This window comes from Formica exsecta, unplaced genomic scaffold, assembly GCF_003651465.1.
Source record: "Formica exsecta isolate Colony F162 unplaced genomic scaffold, ASM365146v1 scaffold80, whole genome shotgun sequence".
Taxonomy (NCBI): Eukaryota; Metazoa; Arthropoda; class Insecta; order Hymenoptera; family Formicidae; genus Formica; species Formica exsecta.
This window is the reverse complement of record NW_021853570.1, coordinates 1,694,325-1,716,587: the sequence shown is the minus strand read 5'-3', so window position 1 is coordinate 1,716,587 and position 22,263 is coordinate 1,694,325. Positions and strand designations below refer to the sequence as shown.

The 22,263-nt window shown below is 37.1% G+C and overlaps 1 protein-coding gene across 5 annotated transcripts in view; it reads right to left on the bottom strand.

Moving 5' to 3' along the window:
- LOC115244273 (box A-binding factor-like) overlaps positions 1-22,257 on the bottom strand; it is a 60,178-nt gene extending 37,921 nt beyond the window's left edge. For 3 of the 5 annotated variants that reach the window (XM_029821816.1, XM_029821818.1, XM_029821819.1), the window contains exon 1: positions 21,780-22,257. In XM_029821816.1, coding sequence (XP_029677676.1) covers positions 21,780-21,843 — 64 coding nt within the window. In that variant the 5' untranslated portion in view covers positions 21,844-22,257. The remainder of the gene's footprint in view (positions 1-21,779) is intronic. The other 2 variants (XM_029821817.1, XM_029821820.1) reach the window with 2 other exon arrangements.
- Positions 22,258-22,263: the final 6 nt, after the last annotated feature.

Genomic DNA, 22,263 nt, shown 5'->3' with positions numbered 1-22,263 from the left:
GCCGATGAAAACTTAATAGCTTGCTTTAGGAGTCTGTTACGTTCTTAACGGCGCGCACCGGCTTGATTCCCCGTTATCAGCGACTTTCAGGGACACGCGATGGATATCTCGAGTACTTGCCGCTCCTGGATTTTTATGGACCGCGAAACACGCAACACGTCGAATAAATACTTTCGTCGTGCTCTTTATCACGTTGCTGCACCCATTTAATTATAATCGTCATTCTTCCATGCTTTCTTGCATCCAATATGCGTTCTAATATAACAAGTCTTGTTTCTAAATCGCCGAAGAATACGAATATATCGAAATCGAGATCGAGGAAAGGCGTACGTGCTCGTATCGAGTCGGAATTAAACAAGGCCTGCGACTAATTTAATCTCGGAAAATTCATTAGGTCGATAGGATCCCGATCGATCCCGATCGTTGCCTTGAAACACGACACGCCGCGTCGCAACCACTAATTTCGGGCCCTTGACGAAGGACGAGACACGACGAGTCGTCGAACCCGATCTCACGAGTTCCCTCTGGAATTATCGAGCTTGAAAGACCTCAATTTATATCGATATTCTGTAAGTCGTGCGTAACTCCATTTACAAAAATGCCCCCTCGAATGGAAGAGAGAGAGAGAGAGAGAGAGAGAGAAAAGAAGCGAAGAGAACAAGACGATGATCATGAGGGAAGGATCGGTTTCGGAGCGAAAAGAGAGCGGTAAATCAGTCATCGCGAGGTCATAGGTCGCGAGCGGTGCCCTACTATATGCATTCACATCTACCGCGTAATAGGGTATTAGACCGAAGGGACTTTCGGTGCCCCGAAAATCGAAGATCGCAGCTGAGAAGGAGAGACCCTTATTAGCTTGGACAGATATTATTTTACGTCACTTTACGGCTCCACGAGCGTCCCCGGGGTATATCAACGGGGTTACCAAGGGGGACACTTGACAGTTTTCATTCCAAAAAATATGTTGTCCCAAAAATATCACACCTGTATACAATAATAATTAATAATGATAAAGATATATATATATATATAATCTTAATAAGAATATAATTCTCTATCACATATATCTTTAATGCTGGACATTTATTGAGAAAAATTATTCGCTATTATCTGATTATAAAATTATTATTATTATAAAGTCTGATGTGGTAAGAAAAAAATGTTTCGAATTTAACGCGTACTGTAGATTATTGGTTTTGATATTTATTGCGATGAAATATGCATCGTGGAAAAGTTTTTTGGGTAACGCAAACACTAAATATTTGCCTTTGGGCCTGTTGTTTTGGTTGCTCGCGCGACACGTAAAGTGCATTGCCTTTCGCCTTGTTAGAGAAAGCGGAAACTTTACTTTTCGACTAAATGAAGGATTGACTTCCTAGTTTGACACTTCGTTGTTATTCCTACGGCTATTTCACACCATCGCCACGATGAATCGTGAATGGGCCTTGTCCATGCAAACAAATATACGCTGGCTCAGAAAACTGGAGCACTCAGACTCCAAAGTCATCCTCGAAAAAGCTCTTCTATTTCCCCATAAACACGATTTCGTATTTGTATTCGTAGCAAAAGGATTAACGCATCTTTTAAAGGTAACTTTTAATATTTGGACATATCGAGTGCTCCTTTCTTCGAATATTTTTTAAATGCTTCATACGTGATATAAATTCGCGAAATAAGATTTATATTAATCTTGATTTATATTAAATCTTATGTAATTATTTATAATTAATCATTGTACTTTCGATAAAAGGACAGCGTTAATTTATTTCTGAAAAATGCTTATTGGTTCTATTTAATTTAAAGCGTATCGAATTTTAAGATATCGAATTGCATATGAAACGTAGGACGAAAGAACGAATGTGACGTATGGATAGAAGGGTATAAGAAATTGGTGCAGGGAGGCAGAAGAGAGCAAGAGAAAGAGACGCATAGAGAGGAACATGTTTGCGTCGCAAACAGTCGGGCAGGTTTACGGTACTTGCTGGCCTGCCAGCAGCTCTGACGTCACATCCTGCGCGGGCGGACATCCGGTTTCGCTGCCGGACTCCTGCCCCACAGCGATAACAAAATCTATGCTTGTTAAAAAAAGGAAAGAGAGAAAGAAAGAAAGAGACAAAGAAAAAGAGGCGGAGGGGTGGAAAGGGAAGCACGAGAAAGAGAGCACCACCGCTGCCGCGATCCATCCTACTAATAAACCTTCAATGATATCATAAGATTCGGTGCTAATTATCGTTTATATAAAAATTATTTCGTAAATAACAATGTGTCTATTTTTTATAGCTATCATTAAAAGTATTTTTTAATGATATAAATAATACGTACTAATTACCTAATTTACTCGTTTTCAAAATTCTAAGACAATTTAATAATATTTATATTTAAATTTCTTATTAATATTAGCTAATATTAGTATTAATATAAATATTATATAATTATATTAAAATTTTTCTTTTCCATTTTTGGTATTGTTTTTTTCAATCATTTCTTTAGATATAAGATACGTTTTGCTCTTCGCCTTCCATAACTGCAAGTAAATTCATCAATCCTTATACGTGAGCTTTCCCTCATCGGAGTTTCTTTTTTTAAGTGTGATACGGTTAATCCTTCTCGTGGGAAATTCGCGAAGGTACTCCCATGACCGGGACAGGAAATCATGACGTATTTATTTATCAAACACGGTCGTACCGAACGCGTTACGCATTTCTGGTCAAACGGGTCTGACGGGGCCTCGTCGGGTTTTGTCGGGCATTAACCGTGCTCGTCGCTTTTCGCGCGCGGACAGGACGAAAACATAACAATTAGGGCCCGCGTTATCACTAGGATAACGTCGTCCCCGTTGCTCCGTGAACGTGTCTTCCGCGTCGCGAACGTTCGATAGATAAACCCCACGGCGGATGGATCGACCGACAGATAATCTAGTGTTTTATGACCGTGCACTCGTTTCTTTTTTTTTTTTTTTAAGAACGAGAAAGCTGGGAAGCCAATTTGATAATCTAAGATAAGAGACATTTTCGCCAAGAAAAATATGTCCTGTCAAAGTTAACATAATTACTCATTCCTAATGCGAGCTTTTACAAACTCTTTCATTAAGATTTCGTAGAACAAAATGAACATCGATCTGCGTACTGCGTCTTAGTCGTCGTTTAACCATAACACGCAGATTGCAAAGATCCGCCGAAGAGGATTACATGAGGATTAGCCTAGGACGGGGCGTCCTGACGGAGACCGATCGGGCTTTACGGGGAATCTTGGTCTCTCGGCCGTTTCGTTTATAAACGTATAAGTTTACAGTACCCAAACCAAGACGATGTCAAACTCTTCTTCTTTCTCTCTTAAAGAAGGGCGACGAGATATTTATCCCAAATATTTATCCCATTATTGTTTTACGGCGGTCCTTTGTTGCGCAGGATTAAAAATTTATGAACCCGTCATAAAATACGCCACGCGCGCGGTTCATCGATCACAAAGGACAAAAGGAAACCCACGCCACGACTTACGCAGTCAGCATTAAAACTATACTACGGTTGTTGCAAAAGCATCATTTCCAGCGGCGAAGGTGATGAAGGTATCCTCCCAAAAGCGCAATTTTGAAGAGGTCTTATATTTCGTCTAATAGAAAATCTGTCTATTCATTTCATTTCAATTACTCTTTATTTCAAGAAAGAAATTTTAAATATGCGACTATAGAACGTATCGAGATAATCGCATAGACGTAAATAAATATCGTATAGACGTAATATTTGAATCAATGAATCATGCTCCGTTTTAGTTTCATTGATAAGATAGGTAAAGTATAGAAACGCGCTCTCTAATGATGCTTCGTTTATTCTATATATCTATAAACAATTAATCATCATTAAACGTGCACATTGTTATTGTATTTTACATATCGCATTCACATGCAATTTCCATCGAAATATTCTTTCCTAAAAAAAAAAAATATATATCAAGACTGAAAAAATTTGCATATATCACACATTGCGTTGTTCACGGCACGAGTCACAGATGGCATTAGTTCGCAGAATACGCGTGTATCACGCGTATACGAATGTGTGTTCATGTGACGTCGCGGTTCCGACGCATAGCGCGAATGCGGTCGCACGCAGCGGCGAATGCGAAGTGCGTGTGTGACCAACGGTTGTTAATCCCCTTCGACTTTACAATCTCGTTGCGAATAATTCTTTCACAAATATATATTTTACGTTGTAATAAATATTTTTAAATTTATTTCTCACACTATATCTTACGCTCACCGGCGATGTCTTTAATTCGCATCGAAATAATAGCGGAACTATAACATTTCACATGAGGTTGTTATTAGTAAGCTGTAAGATTAATTGCATTAATTATAGCGCAGCATTAATTATTTTGTTAAAAAACTATCTTATAATATAATTAATTAATTAATTAATTAATTAATCGTGTTGTGCGTAAAAGATGTTTCATGCCGTATGTTGGTTCACTAATTATTGAAATAATCATAAAACAGATATTTAAAATATGTGTGTATAAATCTTGAAATATATTGTAGATTTTTCAGGAAAATAAAACTATCATTTTTTATTGTATCAGAGATTTTTCCTTGCGCTTCGACGAATCGAAAATCGTAAACGCTGATGTAAAAGCAAAACGAGAGAGAGAAAGAAAGAGAGGAAGAGAAAACAGGCGCTTATTTTCCCGTCGGAACGATCCGTATTTCTCGCATTAATTATTGCTGCAAGTCGATCGCCTTTACACTGGTATTACACGCGGAACAATTGCGAGAGTCACGACGTTTCCTTATGGAACCCATAAAATATTGCACGGCAGTTTGTTATAATACCTCGTACGCTTGCCTACGTTCTTCTCCCTCAATTTACCGTCACCTTCGTGTTCTCCCGCATCAGCGATTCTCATTTCATTGCTTCGACGATAATTTTAATATCGCGTTCGATTTTTTTAAATGTTTCCATAATGTTATTATTACGAGTTAAAAATTTAAAAAATGATATCATCTTTTATTTCGAAGACGCACGCGATATGATTTCGCGAAACTTAAATAAGTTTCGCATATTTATGCAAGCATATATTTAAATGAGTTGATCAATTCTCCTCAAAGATACACAAAGTTTGGAAGTAGGCTTTTGAGTGGCTTTCAGAGGCTCGTCTTGTTTATCGTGAAACGCATCAACGGCACAGACGTTTCTTAATGACTGGTTAACATCCCTGCGTGCAACAGAAACGGTCGGCTCGCAATACGGTACGATATTGCTGATGTGTTTTGACAGACCGTACACGTCTGGCACACGCTGATAACCATGCGACTATTGGGGGCGTTTTCGGGGCGGCTTTAATTCCTAAGGGACCCGGCGCAATCCTCATACGAAGAATTTCATCTCGAAATATGAGAGAAAAAGATAGAGAATGATATATAAATAAAAATAATTCTACATATGTTCTGAAAACATAAGAAAAAGTTTTACTTAGAATTATATTAATAAAAAATACAATACTAGATATTTATTTTAGTTTTTCTAACTTTTTGTTTATTCTAAAAAATATAATAATTTAATATATCAATTAAAATATATCTATAATTACAATAAACCCCTTTATTTGTGTGTGTGTATATATAAAAACGTAAGATCAAAGTTTCCGAAATTTTAGTTTATTAGAAAAAAAAAGATATTTTTAATTTTTTTACGTACTTTATTATATATACGTGTATAGCTGATGGAAAAAATCTGTTTCGTGTTCGTATTCCTAATGACCCATTGTTGCAAACCGTTTCTCTCATGGGATCAGGAAGTTTTTAGCCGAAAGAAGGAAAGGATTTGTTTTGCCAATCGATTATATGACATGCCCCCAGAGCAAAAGTTTTCACAAGGGACCTGTTTAGAACCTTGAAGGATGATTCATAAACATCCATTATGAATGTTGTCTCAACATAGTATACACTGAATGTATACAATGGGTAAAACAAATGTATCTGCGCACACATTATCCTTCTTCGAATAATTTTCCAAAAAAAAATATTAGCCAGTGTTTGTCTCTATCGGAAAATATCGCATTGTTCCAAAAATTCTTTCCTAATTGTTTTTCGAATTATCAATATATCGATAAAAAAACATACTTTGAGAAATATTTGTATAAATTTTCAAGTATAAAAGAAGAATGACGCAAAGCTCTAGAAAGCTACAGTCTCTTAAAGCGTCCTAATAATCACGGTATAAATGTTCAGGATTTTGGAAAAAAAAAAAAAAAGAGGCAACGACCTACAAAATCCTTGGCTTCTATCGGCGATGCAGTCCACGTTTTCATTAGCATGAGTCGCGGACGTAACGTTCGCAAAGTGGGCCGAATCGACGGCGAGGTACGTTTTGTGCGCGATAAAACCCGCATATGGGGGGCATTCGCGGTGCCAACGCGACGTTTCCGTTCCGCGACTCGTAATACATGAGAAAAGAACCGCCTTTTCACCTTTTGCCCTTATCACTGGCCGCACCCCCACGCGACCGACGCGGGTTGCTCAGCTGTCTGTCCCTCGAGAAAAAATAAAAACCACGTTTGGAGAAGATTTACGCGCACCCCCCAGTAAAATGCAACCAGGTGCGAGGCTAAACCGACAAGCCGCCAAAGCGCAACCATCCTTTAACGATGGATAAAATGAATATATATGAACTATCCTCAAAAATCTTCCAAATACGATTTCTCATTCCCCATCTTGAATTTTTCCATAAAAAATATCTCCTAAAATTATAAATGAAAAATATAATGAAACAATAAAAAAAGAAAGAAAATTTTTCTCTGAAAAATACCTTGCATAAATATATTTTATTCTAACGATTTTTTTTCATAATATAAGATGCTCATAGAATTGCTATATTTACATATATTTTGTCAATAATTTTATGGTGCAAAAATTTTATGATAAGCTGATAATTAAACTAGCACGATCAAAAGTCATTGAGAATTCGAGCATGTTCCGATCAATGCAACGCGAATTCAGTTTAATGATGAGAGACTGAGATTGCGAATTCTCATAGACGCGGTCTGAATCCTCCTGATGAGCTCTTACGTAGCACGACAGACGTTATCGTCATATTGACTCGATTAGAGCATTTCGTGACGTCATTATCGCCAGGAGCAAAGCAAGAGAGAGCGCGAGAGCTTGCATCTCGCTAAGGTGCAGAGAAGGGGTGTTAACAATGCAGAGGTTTATCTCCGCGTCCTTGGCTAATCTCTCTGCCGCAAGAGAGATTACCCTATCAACGAAGCGCGAGTTATACCACGCTCTCTCGTACGCTATTCGACACGCGCGATTATCACTCTACATAAGGACCCACCTCACTTCTTAAGTGAGTGAGAAAGCTCGACGTCCTTACGCGATGTCTACGATCTCTTATCTTTCAGCGTCCACGGACTTGCACTCTTATAATCTAAACTTTCAATTAAAAATAATAAATAAAATATATTTTTATCAAATTTTGATAATGAATCTATTAATTAAAAGCACATTCTTCTGCCAAGAATTTTTTCAGATTACAAAGATATTCGAGAGAACGCGCAAATATCTTATTTTCGATAATTAACTTCCCTCGGGATTCGTCTAATCGATTTCAAAATTAATTAACCCTGAAAATTAAAAAATTACATGTTAAGGTACGACGATAATATGAACCGACTCGGTAAGAAAAGGAACGATAATTTAATCATTCCGAGACATTCTCGAGAGAAATGCACGAACTCGACCAATTCTTCGCGCGCCACAGCATCATTTTCTTTCTTCCGCTCCCTCCTTCCTGCTTTGCATATGCGCGCATTTATGCCTGCATAGAAAACGCATAAACATATACGCGTGCATTTGTAGGAACCGTAAATGCGTGACGATGCGTTACATCGGGGCCGCGTTGCGAAGCGCTATCGCGCGCAACGACCGCCGGCCCGATACCTTATCTGAACTAGTTGCAAGCCGACAGGGGCTCTCAACGTGCTTGCTGCTAGCTCTTTTCTTCCGCGAATCATACAAGATCTAAACAACGAGTATTAACATAGAATAAAATGTCCCTTTTCCGCAAATAAAACTTGAAAGGATTTTAATTAATTATATTCTATTTTTTAGAATTAATTTATTAATTATTTAAGATTTACTATTTTTAAGATTAATTACGGAGATATTGAAATTTTTCGATACTTTTAATTTATCAAAAAAATTTCTGAGAAGAGAAATCCTACGGCACTTTCGGCGACACCGTATATACATCGGTGTTTTTATTCGCGTACGGAATTTATAGTATCTATTCGCGAGAAAGAATGTGATTGTGATCCTCCGATGACGAGGTCAGAAATGATGAACGTTAAAGCTTCCGGAAGAGGACGGATAAAGGATTGGTTGCGAGAATTGATGTTACTTATGGGCGTATACGCGATCCGTAAACAGAGCGTAGGGATCGGTATGAGGAATCGTGTCGGATGTCGGGAAACCCGAAGAGATTCTTATCTAAGTGATAATATATCCCCCCGACATCCCCACGCGCGTTTCATTAGGCTCGCTGTCGTCACACTCGATCGTGCATTCTAAAGTCTATAATAACGGCTGCGTTAAAACTTCTCTCTCTTCGAATCAACGGAAAAAATGTATTATTCCGACCGCAAAAAAGTTATGGAGAAAATATCTCGAGAAATACTATCGCGTTTCTCGATTAGAGATTTTTCAATAAAGTTGCAATCGATCCTTTGTTCAAGAAAATTTGTCCATCATAATTCTCAATTATATTTCAATTAATTATTTTTGTAATTAACAAGTTAAATATCAGCAGAAACATGTACGCGAATAAACTTCCGGTGAATAAATGGATCGATAAATTTCTTACGATATGTATCGCTGGCCGGACATCGCAAAAAATCAGCTCGTTAAGAGAATTTAAAGCCTCAACCCATTTGCATCCATAAACGTATCGCGATATATATTCGCCGGCAGCCTGTACACGGTTATAGAAAACGCATCGACTTCATAAAAGCGACCACTACAGCCATCTAACTACGTGTGGTAGCCCGACTTGCTTTATTCTTTAGCACGCCAGTAAATCACGAGGCAATAATACACGGCGTGCGGACATGAATACGTAACGGTGAATACATAGTTCGCCGAGGTGAGAAGGAATAAATGGAATCAGCCGTGGTATATTTTTTTTTAGCGAAAAAAAAAAAATTGACACTAGATTTGACAAAGAATTTTAGCGTCGTCTGTCTTAGACGATTCTCGTCGAATATTGGAGGATCAACGATCACAAAGAGGAGACTCTCTCTCAGAGGAATCGAGGAAATACACGTTCGAGGGTTCGATATAGTCTTCTCTGACAGTTTCCAAAATGATTTCCCCGTCGCGGAGAAAGAAATAGACGCGTTCCGCCGCACGCGGCACGAAGATGCGCACTGCAGGCCGCAGCTCAAGTCAGGTTTCGTCAGGCACCGGTATATCGTGAGATAAGTCCTATCGCTCGCGCTCGCGGCTGGTACACCGGGGCACGATAGAGAGCCACCCACCATTTCGCGCGGCACGCCACCAAGATATAACGAACCCAGTGCACAAGCCAGATATCGTCGTCGTTTAGTCGTTCTCTGTGTGTGCATTATCACGCGTTCGGCATTTCATGAAATCAGTCGCCGCCGGAGCCGCGTCCGACTACGCGGCACGCGATTGGACCGTCTCGGATGAAAAAAGCAGCAGTGCCTTTTCTTCTTCATCTTCTTCCGGATTCGTCGCGCGTTACGTATCGAAGATCGTCCGTGACGAGACGACGGTCTCATTTCCGCGCGGGGGGGCTGATCTCCAATCGCGAAAGTCCAGTCGGGGTGGCCTGACTTCCGGTCGGAAACCGAGACGCGATCTTCGAGGTGGGAGAGAGTGCATACGAGGGGAAACGCACGACGGCACGTATAACGAGACGCGAGATGCTCGAGCAAGCGATTGCAAAAGCTGAGAGACGTGCCCCGGAATTGTGTCACTGAAATTTTCCTCCCGGTGAAAATGCCGCGTCTGGTGAAATCGCGTTACACGTGTGGAACGTTATCGAGAAACGACGCGGAATTCTTTTCGCCTAGACGAATCGGGAAATGTGATATACATGTAATTCTATCGTAGGAAAAAAAAAATTGAAGATGCAGTTCCTTTCCCGATGCCCGATGCCCGATAAGGATATCGCTGCGTCTTCCTGTACCGTATTGATATCATTAATATTATTGTTGTTAGTTAGATATTAAGAAAGAAAGAAATGCAGCATACACTGCCGTAGCGGAAATTAATCGACAATGAAACAAGAGGGAACTCTCTTAAATAGAATTAGTAAAAGTGTCATTGGTTAAAGCAGTGACACAAGATTTCATCGAATATCAGTGAGGATTTCATTGATCTTTAGAGAAAATATTCACACTTTGCTCTTGCATCTTACATTCCACTGATTATGGCACTAAGATTTTACTAATTATATTTCAATTAATTATTTTTGTAATTAACAAGTTAAATATCAGCAGAAACATGTACGCGAATAAACTTCCGGTGAATAAATGGATCGATAAATTTCTTACGATATGTATCGCTGGCCGGACATCGCAAAAAATCAGCTCGTTAAGAGAATTTAAAGCCTCAACCCATTTGCATCCATAAACGTATCGCGATATATATTCGCCGGCAGCCTGTACACGGTTATAGAAAACGCATCGACTTCATAAAAGCGACCACTACAGCCATCTAACTACGTGTGGTAGCCCGACTTGCTTTATTCTTTAGCACGCCAGTAAATCACGAGGCAATAATACACGGCGTGCGGACATGAATACGTAACGGTGAATACATAGTTCGCCGAGGTGAGAAGGAATAAATGGAATCAGCCGTGGTATATTTTTTTTTAGCGAAAAAAAAAAAATTGACACTAGATTTGACAAAGAATTTTAGCGTCGTCTGTCTTAGACGATTCTCGTCGAATATTGGAGGATCAACGATCACAAAGAGGAGACTCTCTCTCAGAGGAATCGAGGAAATACACGTTCGAGGGTTCGATATAGTCTTCTCTGACAGTTTCCAAAATGATTTCCCCGTCGCGGAGAAAGAAATAGACGCGTTCCGCCGCACGCGGCACGAAGATGCGCACTGCAGGCCGCAGCTCAAGTCAGGTTTCGTCAGGCACCGGTATATCGTGAGATAAGTCCTATCGCTCGCGCTCGCGGCTGGTACACCGGGGCACGATAGAGAGCCACCCACCATTTCGCGCGGCACGCCACCAAGATATAACGAACCCAGTGCACAAGCCAGATATCGTCGTCGTTTAGTCGTTCTCTGTGTGTGCATTATCACGCGTTCGGCATTTCATGAAATCAGTCGCCGCCGGAGCCGCGTCCGACTACGCGGCACGCGATTGGACCGTCTCGGATGAAAAAAGCAGCAGTGCCTTTTCTTCTTCATCTTCTTCCGGATTCGTCGCGCGTTACGTATCGAAGATCGTCCGTGACGAGACGACGGTCTTATTTCCGCGCGGGGGGGCTGATCTCCAATCGCGAAAGTCCAGTCGGGGTGGCCTGACTTCCGGTCGGAAACCGAGACGCGATCTTCGAGGTGGGAGAGAGTGCATACGAGGGGAAACGCACGACGGCACGTATAACGAGACGCGAGATGCTCGAGCAAGCGATTGCAAAAGCTGAGAGACGTGCCCCGGAATTGTGTCACTGAAATTTTCCTCCCGGTGAAAATGCCGCGTCTGGTGAAATCGCGTTACACGTGTGGAACGTTATCGAGAAACGACGCGGAATTCTTTTCGCCTAGACGAATCGGGAAATGTGATATACATGTAATTCTATCGTAGGAAAAAAAAAATTGAAGATGCAGTTCCTTTCCCGATGCCCGATGCCCGATAAGGATATCGCTGCGTCTTCCTGTACCGTATTGATATCATTAATATTATTGTTGTTAGTTAGATATTAAGAAAGAAAGAAATGCAGCATACACTGCCGTAGCGGAAATTAATCGACAATGAAACAAGAGGGAACTCTCTTAAATAGAATTAGTAAAAGTGTCATTGGTTAAAGCAGTGACACAAGATTTCATCGAATATCAGTGAGGATTTCATTGATCTTTAGAGAAAATATTCACACTTTGCTCTTGCATCTTACATTCCACTGATTATGGCACTAAGATTTTACTAAGATTTGAAAAATCAATAATAATCGTATATGTATTTGCAAGATGTACCTTTTAAAAAATTTCTTCTATTTATTTCGGATTATTATTGCTATTTTTTAGGGCAACTTTCTATATACATATTTGGAATAAAACACGTATTCAAATTCAAAATTACATACATATTACACTTTTTTATTCTTAAGATATGATAAACCTACAAAAAATAAACGAGACTCTTGAGTAAGAAAATTTAGATTCTTGAATAAAATATATTACTATAAATTTATCTCATAATATTATATTGTAACATATAAGATGGATTTTAAAATATCACTGATCGAAACAGGCGCCACTATTAATTGATTCTTTCAGTGAGATTTCGACTATTTATTGTTTTTCAATGATATTATATTGATTCCATTTACGAAAAAAATGGTTCGCTAAGTAAAACTATCGTATCTGCGAAATGAAATATTTTCATTAAAGATGAAGCAGATGTGGTTATATTTATTTCCTGCGCTACGTTATCATCTTGACCTGTATTACGAAATAGCCAGCTTATCATCGATCATAACTACTCGCACTTAAAATTACTTTTCCATTGCGCGAGGGACAAATAACGCAGTACATTAAGTGAAATATATTTTCTACTTATTTACTATAAAATATAACTAATCAAAAATTAATTAAAAAACGATAAAATATAATTGATCAAAAATAATTTTCTCTAAATTTAAAGTTGACAAAAAAAATATATATAACCACATGCTGTGTACGTTGCTAATACAGTGACATTTTTGCCTCAGATGCGAACAACGTTATTCGTCACTATCGCTGTGTGTATGTGTGTATGCGATTCATCTCGAATTCAGAGATTTGCAGACTGGATTTCTTTTTACAATGTATTCGCGCGGGAAATTCGCGGTACTAAATGTATACGAAATGTTCCGCCATTTCTCGATTACGCGCACGAGCGTACAGGTCGTTAAATACGATCGCATGATAACCTTGACCGAAAAACGTCGCGTATTCCGCTTTGGCAGCAGCCATTTTTACCGCGAATTATTGCTGCGCGACAAAAACAACTGTACATTTTGAAAATGAAAATTACAAAAAAAAAAAAGATAAGCAACGCCATGCGGAAAGAATTCCATTCTTAATGAATTTAGAATGCAGTTTATTTATCTCGAAATAATCACACGGCGACAAACGGCACCTGTGAAACTCTCCAGCGACACCCGGTATACCTTATGGTATATGGACTTGTACCCGGTCGCGCGAAGTGTTTTGTACTTGCACGAACTCCGGGCGCAAGAGCCGTTTCAGGAAACTCGAAAACAATGCCTACGTTGGTTCCAAATGACGTAACAACGATCTGCCGTGTGGAGTAACCTCGTCGCTCTTGCGACACGAGACTTTCTCTCTCTCTCTCTCTCTCTCTCTTTCGGTGCTAATGTCCTACAGAAAATACTTTTAATTTAACTGCGGAGATTATTGAGCCGTCACATTAATTCGTACTAAGATTATCCGTTTCTGGATATACCTAATCGGAATTGGAGGGCTCTTATTTTCAAAGAGCGCCGTCTTATATCTACGCTTTTAATAAATGGAAATTTATGAGCGTGACTATGGAGGAGTTTTTTTCCATAGCCTGAAACAAAAAACTATCCGTTTAAAATAGAGATTTTAGACGGTTTTATTTCTTCTGATTTTCTTTCATTTTTTTTATATTTTGATTTTTTTTCTTTTAATTAATTATTAATTAATGAATGTACTTATATATCGCATACCATTGTTTATAATAATTTTTTCTTGCGACAGTCATATAACACGCGGTATCATTAAAATATGAATGGCAAAATAAGTTTGCATGGGTTATTCCCAACTAGCTATTTATCGGCGATGGTTCAACTATATTAGCTGCTCTTATGTAAGGAAAAGTATGTCGTCAAATTTCCATATGGTAAATCGATTCCTTGAACTAAATGACGCGACTAGCGATTCCCGCGGCGGAGAACTGTCAAAATAATAATTAACTTCTCATAAAACGTCAATCTTCTTCTTATATTCTATGAAGTTGTTATTTTAACCTAATGACATAGTTATATTTTCTCGAGTTTTAAGAGAAACTTGAAAACTCAAAGTTAAAAAAATTAAAAATACGGAGCATTTTGAAGTAAAACAGATCTTTAACGTAGAAGTATATAATCGGAAATGTGTGTTAATAACTCGAAAATTTTAATTTCAAATTTGTTCTACTGCTGGCTCGCGCGAGCGCCACGCTTTTAAAAGATTTATTACAACGGGGAAAACTTTCCTCTCCGTAATCTCCCGAACCTAACGCAAGGGGGATTATAATGCAATACTTTCCCCAAAGAGTTTCTCCGAGAAACTGATTTCTTTCTACGAATTTTCCTTTTCGAAAATATGCGTTTAAGAGTCTTGTGTAAAATATGGTATTATCTTTTAGTTTCCATTACGGGGCGCCGGCTACCTATTGTGTGTGTTGTAGATTCCCCGATGTAAGTGCAATAGAGAGAGCGTCTCATAGGACAGACGGCAAACAAGCATAAATTACGGTCACACGATAAGACAGGGGCTGAAAAATATAGTCAGGAAAGAGACGTCTCGCCATACCGTGGGACGAAAAAATTTTGATGTTCAAATTCCGGAGATACGGTATGGTCATTATGTGTTCCTCTTTCGAAACCATATATATATATATATCGTGCTAACAAAATAATACTAGCACGATTCCAAAAACCCAGATTTAAAAAATCGTGTTATATATTTTTTGACAGAAAGAAATTACGAATTACAATGATATTTAAGAGAAAAAATTGGCACAGATAATTAATTTATTAAATTAATAATACAAATGCAATATATATATATATATATATGTAGAGGATGATTTGCATAATTTTATCAAACATTATTATAAAAATATATTATGCTTTAATTGTCGGGGATAATTTTATGCAATGATTATAAGATTAGATTTACAAATTGGAATTAATTAAATAATAATGTAATTCTAGATTGTCATAGCTCAATGCGTTACATGTAACGTCATTTGTACGAGAGCGACATACAAACAAAACTCATAAAATGCTTGTCAATTAATCAACCGAAATGAGAACGATCGAGGTGAGAGTCGGTTAGCGAGCAAATTTAAATGAAGGCGGAGCGAACTAGTAGGAAGAGCTTGATTCCTCATAACGGACCATTCGCCTTCCACTGTAGCGGCCATTTTGGAGCATCCATAACATACCATCCTCCTATAAACCCATCTTTCCTATCACCTTTTCATCTCCATGATGACGTCTCGATAGAATCGCGATAATGTCAATTCCGATAACGCGCTTAAACGATCTTACTCATTATCACGTAAGACTCTTCTTTACAAACAAAAAATTATTATATATGTAATCAACTAATGTAATTTATAAGACTAAGAAAGATTGTAATATTGCTCCATCATCGCGATAATTAATAAAATTATATATATTCTGTATTTTATCATTCATGAATAAAATTTAATTAAAATAGAAACACAATAATACGCGATTGATTAAATATTATAAATATAATAATATCGGCAATTATAACGTCAAAGTAAGAATTTATTAATATGAAGACAGAAGAAATATGAAATTTGGAGGAATGACGGTAGTTCTCGGTATTGTCACATACTGTGACCATTGAACTATGACGTAAGAAACTATGTTTGTGGGTAGAAAACGTCCGATAATGGATGGACTTGGATCCTCTTCATTTATATATATTTATAGATCGTAAAATACATATCATAAATCTACATTAAAATTACGTTAATTATACTCGATTCGTACAAATAAAAACATCTTGCGGCATTTTTTTCGTTAATATTCTTTGTTATTTGCGAGTAATGTAAAAACAACGCGCGCATATTTCACAAAGTCTTATCATTGTTAAGGCAAATTAATTTTCAAATGTGTACGTATGCAAGTTACATATGCCTGTGAAAATGTCTACGAGAGAAAAAATGTGGTAGATACGATTATCGACAATGAAACGTGAATCACATTGCGACTAGACACAATCGGATATATTATTATTAGATTAATTTTTTATTTACGCCCAGATATTCTAATAACATGACATGGCGATAATTCGCTAGCTCGTTCAGTAATTAAGATAGAGACGCATATCGGTTATTCGGTAATAACGAGAGATATGTTGTATTATCCGCTATGTGACATATGATACTTGCAAAATTGCAAGTGTCACGGTTCAGCGGTGAGAAAACGATAAAATGTCCACGATGATAAGGACCAATAACATAGCAGCGCGCATTTACTTCATCCGGGTTAATGATGTTGTCTAGAGAGAGAGAGGAATTTTATCGTTGATAAAAAATTGTTATCGTAAGAAAAAGTGCTATTTATGATGCTATGCTGTCAAAAGTAACTGAATCAGTTGTTAAGTAACTCTGAAGATTAATAATATGCTTATTTTGGCTTTTTTTATTTATGTTTTTAGTGACTACTCTCTCTTTTTCGTAAAATTACGTAATCATTATGCATGCAAAAAAAATGTGCATGTATGCTATTTATAGTATATATATATATATATATATATATATACATACATACTCTAAATAAAATACATGTATATATATACATATATAATAAATACCCCGTAAAAACGTACAATGCTAATTATTTTATTATGTATGTGACTGAAAATATTTTAATTATCTGTGACAGATTTCAAGATATATTACGCGAAATTTCATCAACGATATTCCGCGTGCGGTCGCCGGTTGTTTAATTTACCATACACGGATGTGGTCTGCACTGCATCCGTGTTTCTCCATTCTTCTTTTTTCTATATTAAACCGACATGACCTTAAAACCTTTCCACCATTGTGATAACACAATCAGGATAAAGATCTCTTTATTTAGAAGTATTATTTTAAGATCCCTAGTCGCGTTTTATTAAACATACAAACCGATCAGCATCGCGCGAACTAAGAACGAGAGAACGAATAATCCCAAGGGGAATCATAAACTCACTCGAATAGTATGACGAAGAATGCACTGCGCTTTGTTATCGAGCAATGTTAATTATGGCCCGTGCAATTGGCACAAAGTTATAACTTCAATATGCAGCTTGAACCACATAACTCGATTGACTCGGATTATTTCCTTTGCCGTTGAGTGAGGTAATTTTTCATCACTATAAAATAATTTTCGGTCAGAAGGATTCTCTATAAATCAGTACATCTATTACTAGTCATACTTTTTTTTAAGTTATATGGTTCACTCTGTATGATATAAGCGCATCTAACGAACGAGGGCGATGTGGCGGATGATGATGACAGCAACGACTACTATCGATATAACGATGACGATGATTTAATGTACATCGGTTTACATGAACCATGACTTTTGTGCGCCACTGTGACCTGGTCGTTTAACCCGATTCAGGCACAAGTACCCGACTGTATAACGAATCCAGGCCTTCGACGAAGACAACTTGGTAGACAAAGATAACGATTACGATCGTTCCTAAATTTTTCGACACCGGGAAAGCTTTGTACACAATTCCTCGAAAATTCCTATTTCAAACTCGGATTATTTAAATATTAAATATTGAGATTGGTCGTGTAATTATTGACCGTCCCAAAATTATTGATGATTTGAGTTTGAGTTTCCGATTAAGAAATAATCTTCGTGCTTATTCATTTTTTTATGAAGCGACTACATGTATATAGTTTCTATTTTTTACTCAACGTAAAAAATTAAAATGAAATTTTTGTCCACTTTTAACCTAAAGATTAATATCAGATAATTTTATCAAATTTTCGATCACCAAAGTTTGCTTGAAGAACAAACTTTGTTTGGATAGTGAATGTATGATTCATACAACAAAAGAGATAATATATCATAATTTCTTTTATTAATTTTGACATTGATGAACCATTCAATTAAAAAAAAAAAAATAAATAAATAAATAAATAAACTGGGGACACTACAAAACGCAAAAAATTGAGGAATTTATTGGATATATTAAATATTAAAAAGAATTTTATGTATAATCGTAATCGCGGAGTTACATCATAGCTTATCACGACTGAATCACGATTTTCAATGTGATTTTATTAAGATAATTAATTCATATTAATTATACACGATAAGATTAATCTGCAAATTCTAATACTGGAACTGATAAACATGTTGATGTGATGTTACCAAGATCATCATTTATTAACGATTTATTGATATACGATTATTGTAAAACCAGCACTATTCACATATTGTATACAAAAATATAATTTATGGAAATATATTTTAATTAAAAGAGAGAGAAAGAGAGAGAGAAATCGTTGAGTGGTTAATATTCAGTTTGTAATATTTTATGTATGTTCCTGATTTTTCAAAATGCAAAAATAAAACATGGCTGATTGCCTGTTGATAGTCGCTAATGATTTTATGCCAATAATTTTCTGAAATGTCACGTTACGACAGCATCGTCATGCACATTTACATTCTTGAACATTTCAGCGAACCGAATTGCACTTATTGCTACGGTCTAACAATAGCCCGAATAATGACACATCCATTAACAAAAATATTCAGCTTCTCAAATTATATTTTAAAATATTTCTCTCTCTCTCTCTCTCTTTTATATCATACACGAAATTGAGAGATATTTTCTTTATTTTTTACGCGACAATTATAGCATTCGAAAAAATTCGTAATAAAAATTAAATTAGATTTTCGTATGAGAAATGAAATACTTTTTCGTGCACTTTTATCATCTGACCAAAACTGTAAAAACATCTCGCATGGACGGACTTGACATTTTGCTCCCTCGACATATTTACGTAAAGATAGTTACGAAATGGAGCGTACAAAATCGCCTGACTCAACGCGATAAGATCTTTTTCGAACTTCATTCCTCTCTCTCTCTCTCTCTCTCTTCTTCGTATAAAATAAAATATTATATATTTATTAAACTCGGCATAAATGTTTGCAAAGTTCAACAACGATCAATAAAAGTTAATACGTATATAAAAACATTATTTCTTAATAAGCATCATTGAAGTTTTCGGCAAGTATAAAATGTCTGACAAAGATAAGCGTAAAGATCGATGATATCGATACACTATAAATTGACGAAACAACAAATATTGAGCAACGAAAGTATATATCTTCGATATTACGGTAGTTTTATTAACTCGGGAGCAAACGGGGGCCAAAGTTTGTCTTATTATATTATGGTATTAAAGACAAACGGTCGATTTGTATAGACGCGCACATGATTCATAAGATCCCGAACATGACAACTGTGATCGACGCATAACAATCTTTTGTTCATTAATATCCGAATTGTTTTAAAAGCAGAAATCCAAAAAAAGATATTACAACTTAATTAATCCGCTATAAAATATCGTGAAAAGTAGAAGAACTTGACTTGTCAATATATTTACAAGAAGGTTATAGAAATATCTTTTGCGTACATATTATTTTTGAACCTTAAAAAACAATCGTAAAAAAACTAGTTAGTTTTTTTTATTATTTTTTTACGTAAATATCTTTCCTTCTTCGGGTCAGTGAATTGGATTAGCATAACAGGCGAGACGAGAGAGATGTATTATCACGGACGAGAAACGAATGTCCTGCGGATCAAAAAGCGATCGAAGGTGGCGGCTCGTCTTTGAACGTCACAAAACGACACGCACTCGAGTGACTCAGGAGACATGTGACGCAGCGAACAAGTGTTTAAATAGAAATAATGGCGCGACCCTGACGAGATCGAGCCGATAAAATTCAACTACTCGAAGGAATGGCCAAAGTGACCGTTATAGGTGCTAGCGATGCACTTGTACTTGCACGTAGCATATATAATAAAATCGCTGTTACCATTGTTTTAACAAAATATCGAAAATTTCGACAAAATTGTCTATTTATCCGAGAGTGAAAATAAATAAAGCAGTTTGTACGGAAAAAAAAGAGTATTACGCTTAAATAAAATATAGATAAATATCAACTACGTTTTCTCCTATACGCAAATATTTTGCACGAACATTTATGTAACATGTGTGTGATAACTTGCTGCGTTAAGTAAATAAGTAAATATTTTGTAATTTACGTAATATCAAATATTCTTTTTGGATAATTAAATTATTATATCTTATTATATCTTATAATCAGCAACATCAAACACGTGCTATCTTATTATCTCTAGAAATGCGGTTTATTATCTTTATTAATAATTATCATGTGGTTTTGATATGATCGATAGTCGGAAGATATTCGGTAATTATTCCCTACAAACCGCAACTAAACGCAGTTGATTATCATAAATTGCCATCATTACGCTACAGCATCACAAAAAATATTCAACAAATCATGTTAAAATTATCTGGAGATATGATCGTATCTCGCGCCAATAATATCAAATTATAATAATCGTAAATTATATGGAACATAAAGATTTTCGGGTTTAAATAAATAGGAAATATAATAGAAATATAATAGAAATATAATAGAATATTAAAAAAAAAATTAAGTTTTATATCATCTTTAAAATTAATCTGGGAGAGAGAGCGCGTATTTTATATTCAGAGATTTAAAAAGTTTACTGCAATTAACATTTTTTCTAAATTATATATATATATATATATATATAATGGTTAATTAAAATGGCAAACAAATAAATAAATAACTAAAAATTAGTTATGAAGATTTCCCAAATCGTCTTTAAACTAGACCGATATTATACTTCAAAATAGCCGAAGAAGACGGTACACATATGACATGCAACGAACTGACCGTTATCATCTTTTGTGAATATAGAGCAGTTGAATTATCCAAGCATATTGAAAACGCGTTTCTCTTAATCCAAAATTATGATCCGAAGTATCTACGAGAATCTCAAGTAATGTTTATAATACTGAGCTGTAGCGGAATGTCAACAACAGTTTTATTGTTGACATTCCGCTACAGCTCAGTATTATAAACATTAGTCGAGATTCATGTAAATACTTCGAATCATAATTTTGAAGATACATATAATATATAATATTCAAACAAATCGAGCACGTTAAAATTAAATATTGCGTTATATATATATATATATCCTCATCGCATTAAATCTTTTTTTTGTGAATTGTAAGATGGCAAACGCGAGGTTGTTCTTTTTCTCTCTGTACGTTTCTAAATATTTCTAGAGATAACAATAAAAATATCGTTCACGCTTCGCGCGATGATGCCGGAAGGACACTCGCGACGAGGATGCAACGAGGCTGAATGCAACCGGTAGCTGTACCAGCGGTGTGTGCGTGTTATATTTACCGGCGAGCGTTATCGCGAGAAACTAGGGGCGGCGTTATCACTCTGATATCCAACATATATACATCCCCCACGACAGGCCCCTGGCCTCCAGTAACTCGCGGACCACCGGTCTAGTTAAGCGCTTTAGTGTACACACCGTGTACATGCGATTCTCCTTGACATTGCATCCTGAAGCAGGCGATCGCGAAGGATCGATCCGTCGATATAATCGCGAGAGCTTCAATCTCGTCCGCCATGTCCCCTCCCCGCGAAAGCGCGAAAATGGAAGTGGTACTCACAGTATTCCCGATGTCGATATTTGGCTGCCGGTTTCCCGTCCTCGTCGCTCCTCCTCCTCTTCATCCCGTGATTACTCGTCTTCTTCGGATGTACTTCTGGTATATTTATCTCTTAATCCCGCGTCGTTTTTCTCTTTTGTCTCGCAGCCGCTCGCCGATCTGGAATTCGCACTATCCGTGAGAAGAGATTCGGCCACTTTACTCGACGAGGGTGACGCGCGCGACTACGGCAGCCTCACCTCTGAAGTAATCGCCCCGTGTTGTCCTATCGTTTCCACGAACCGGAAGGTTAAGGGAACGATCGAACGGTATGTGTACACCGATCGGCGACTAGACGAAAATTAAAGTCCGCGACTTTTGCTGGCTATACCGAGAGCCCGCGCCACTGCTCTATGATCGGGAGCGAGGCTCGTGTATATTATGTACATAGAGCAAACGGAGGAAGAGAGAGAGAAAGGACGTTAAAGCGCGAAAGAGGGAAAGA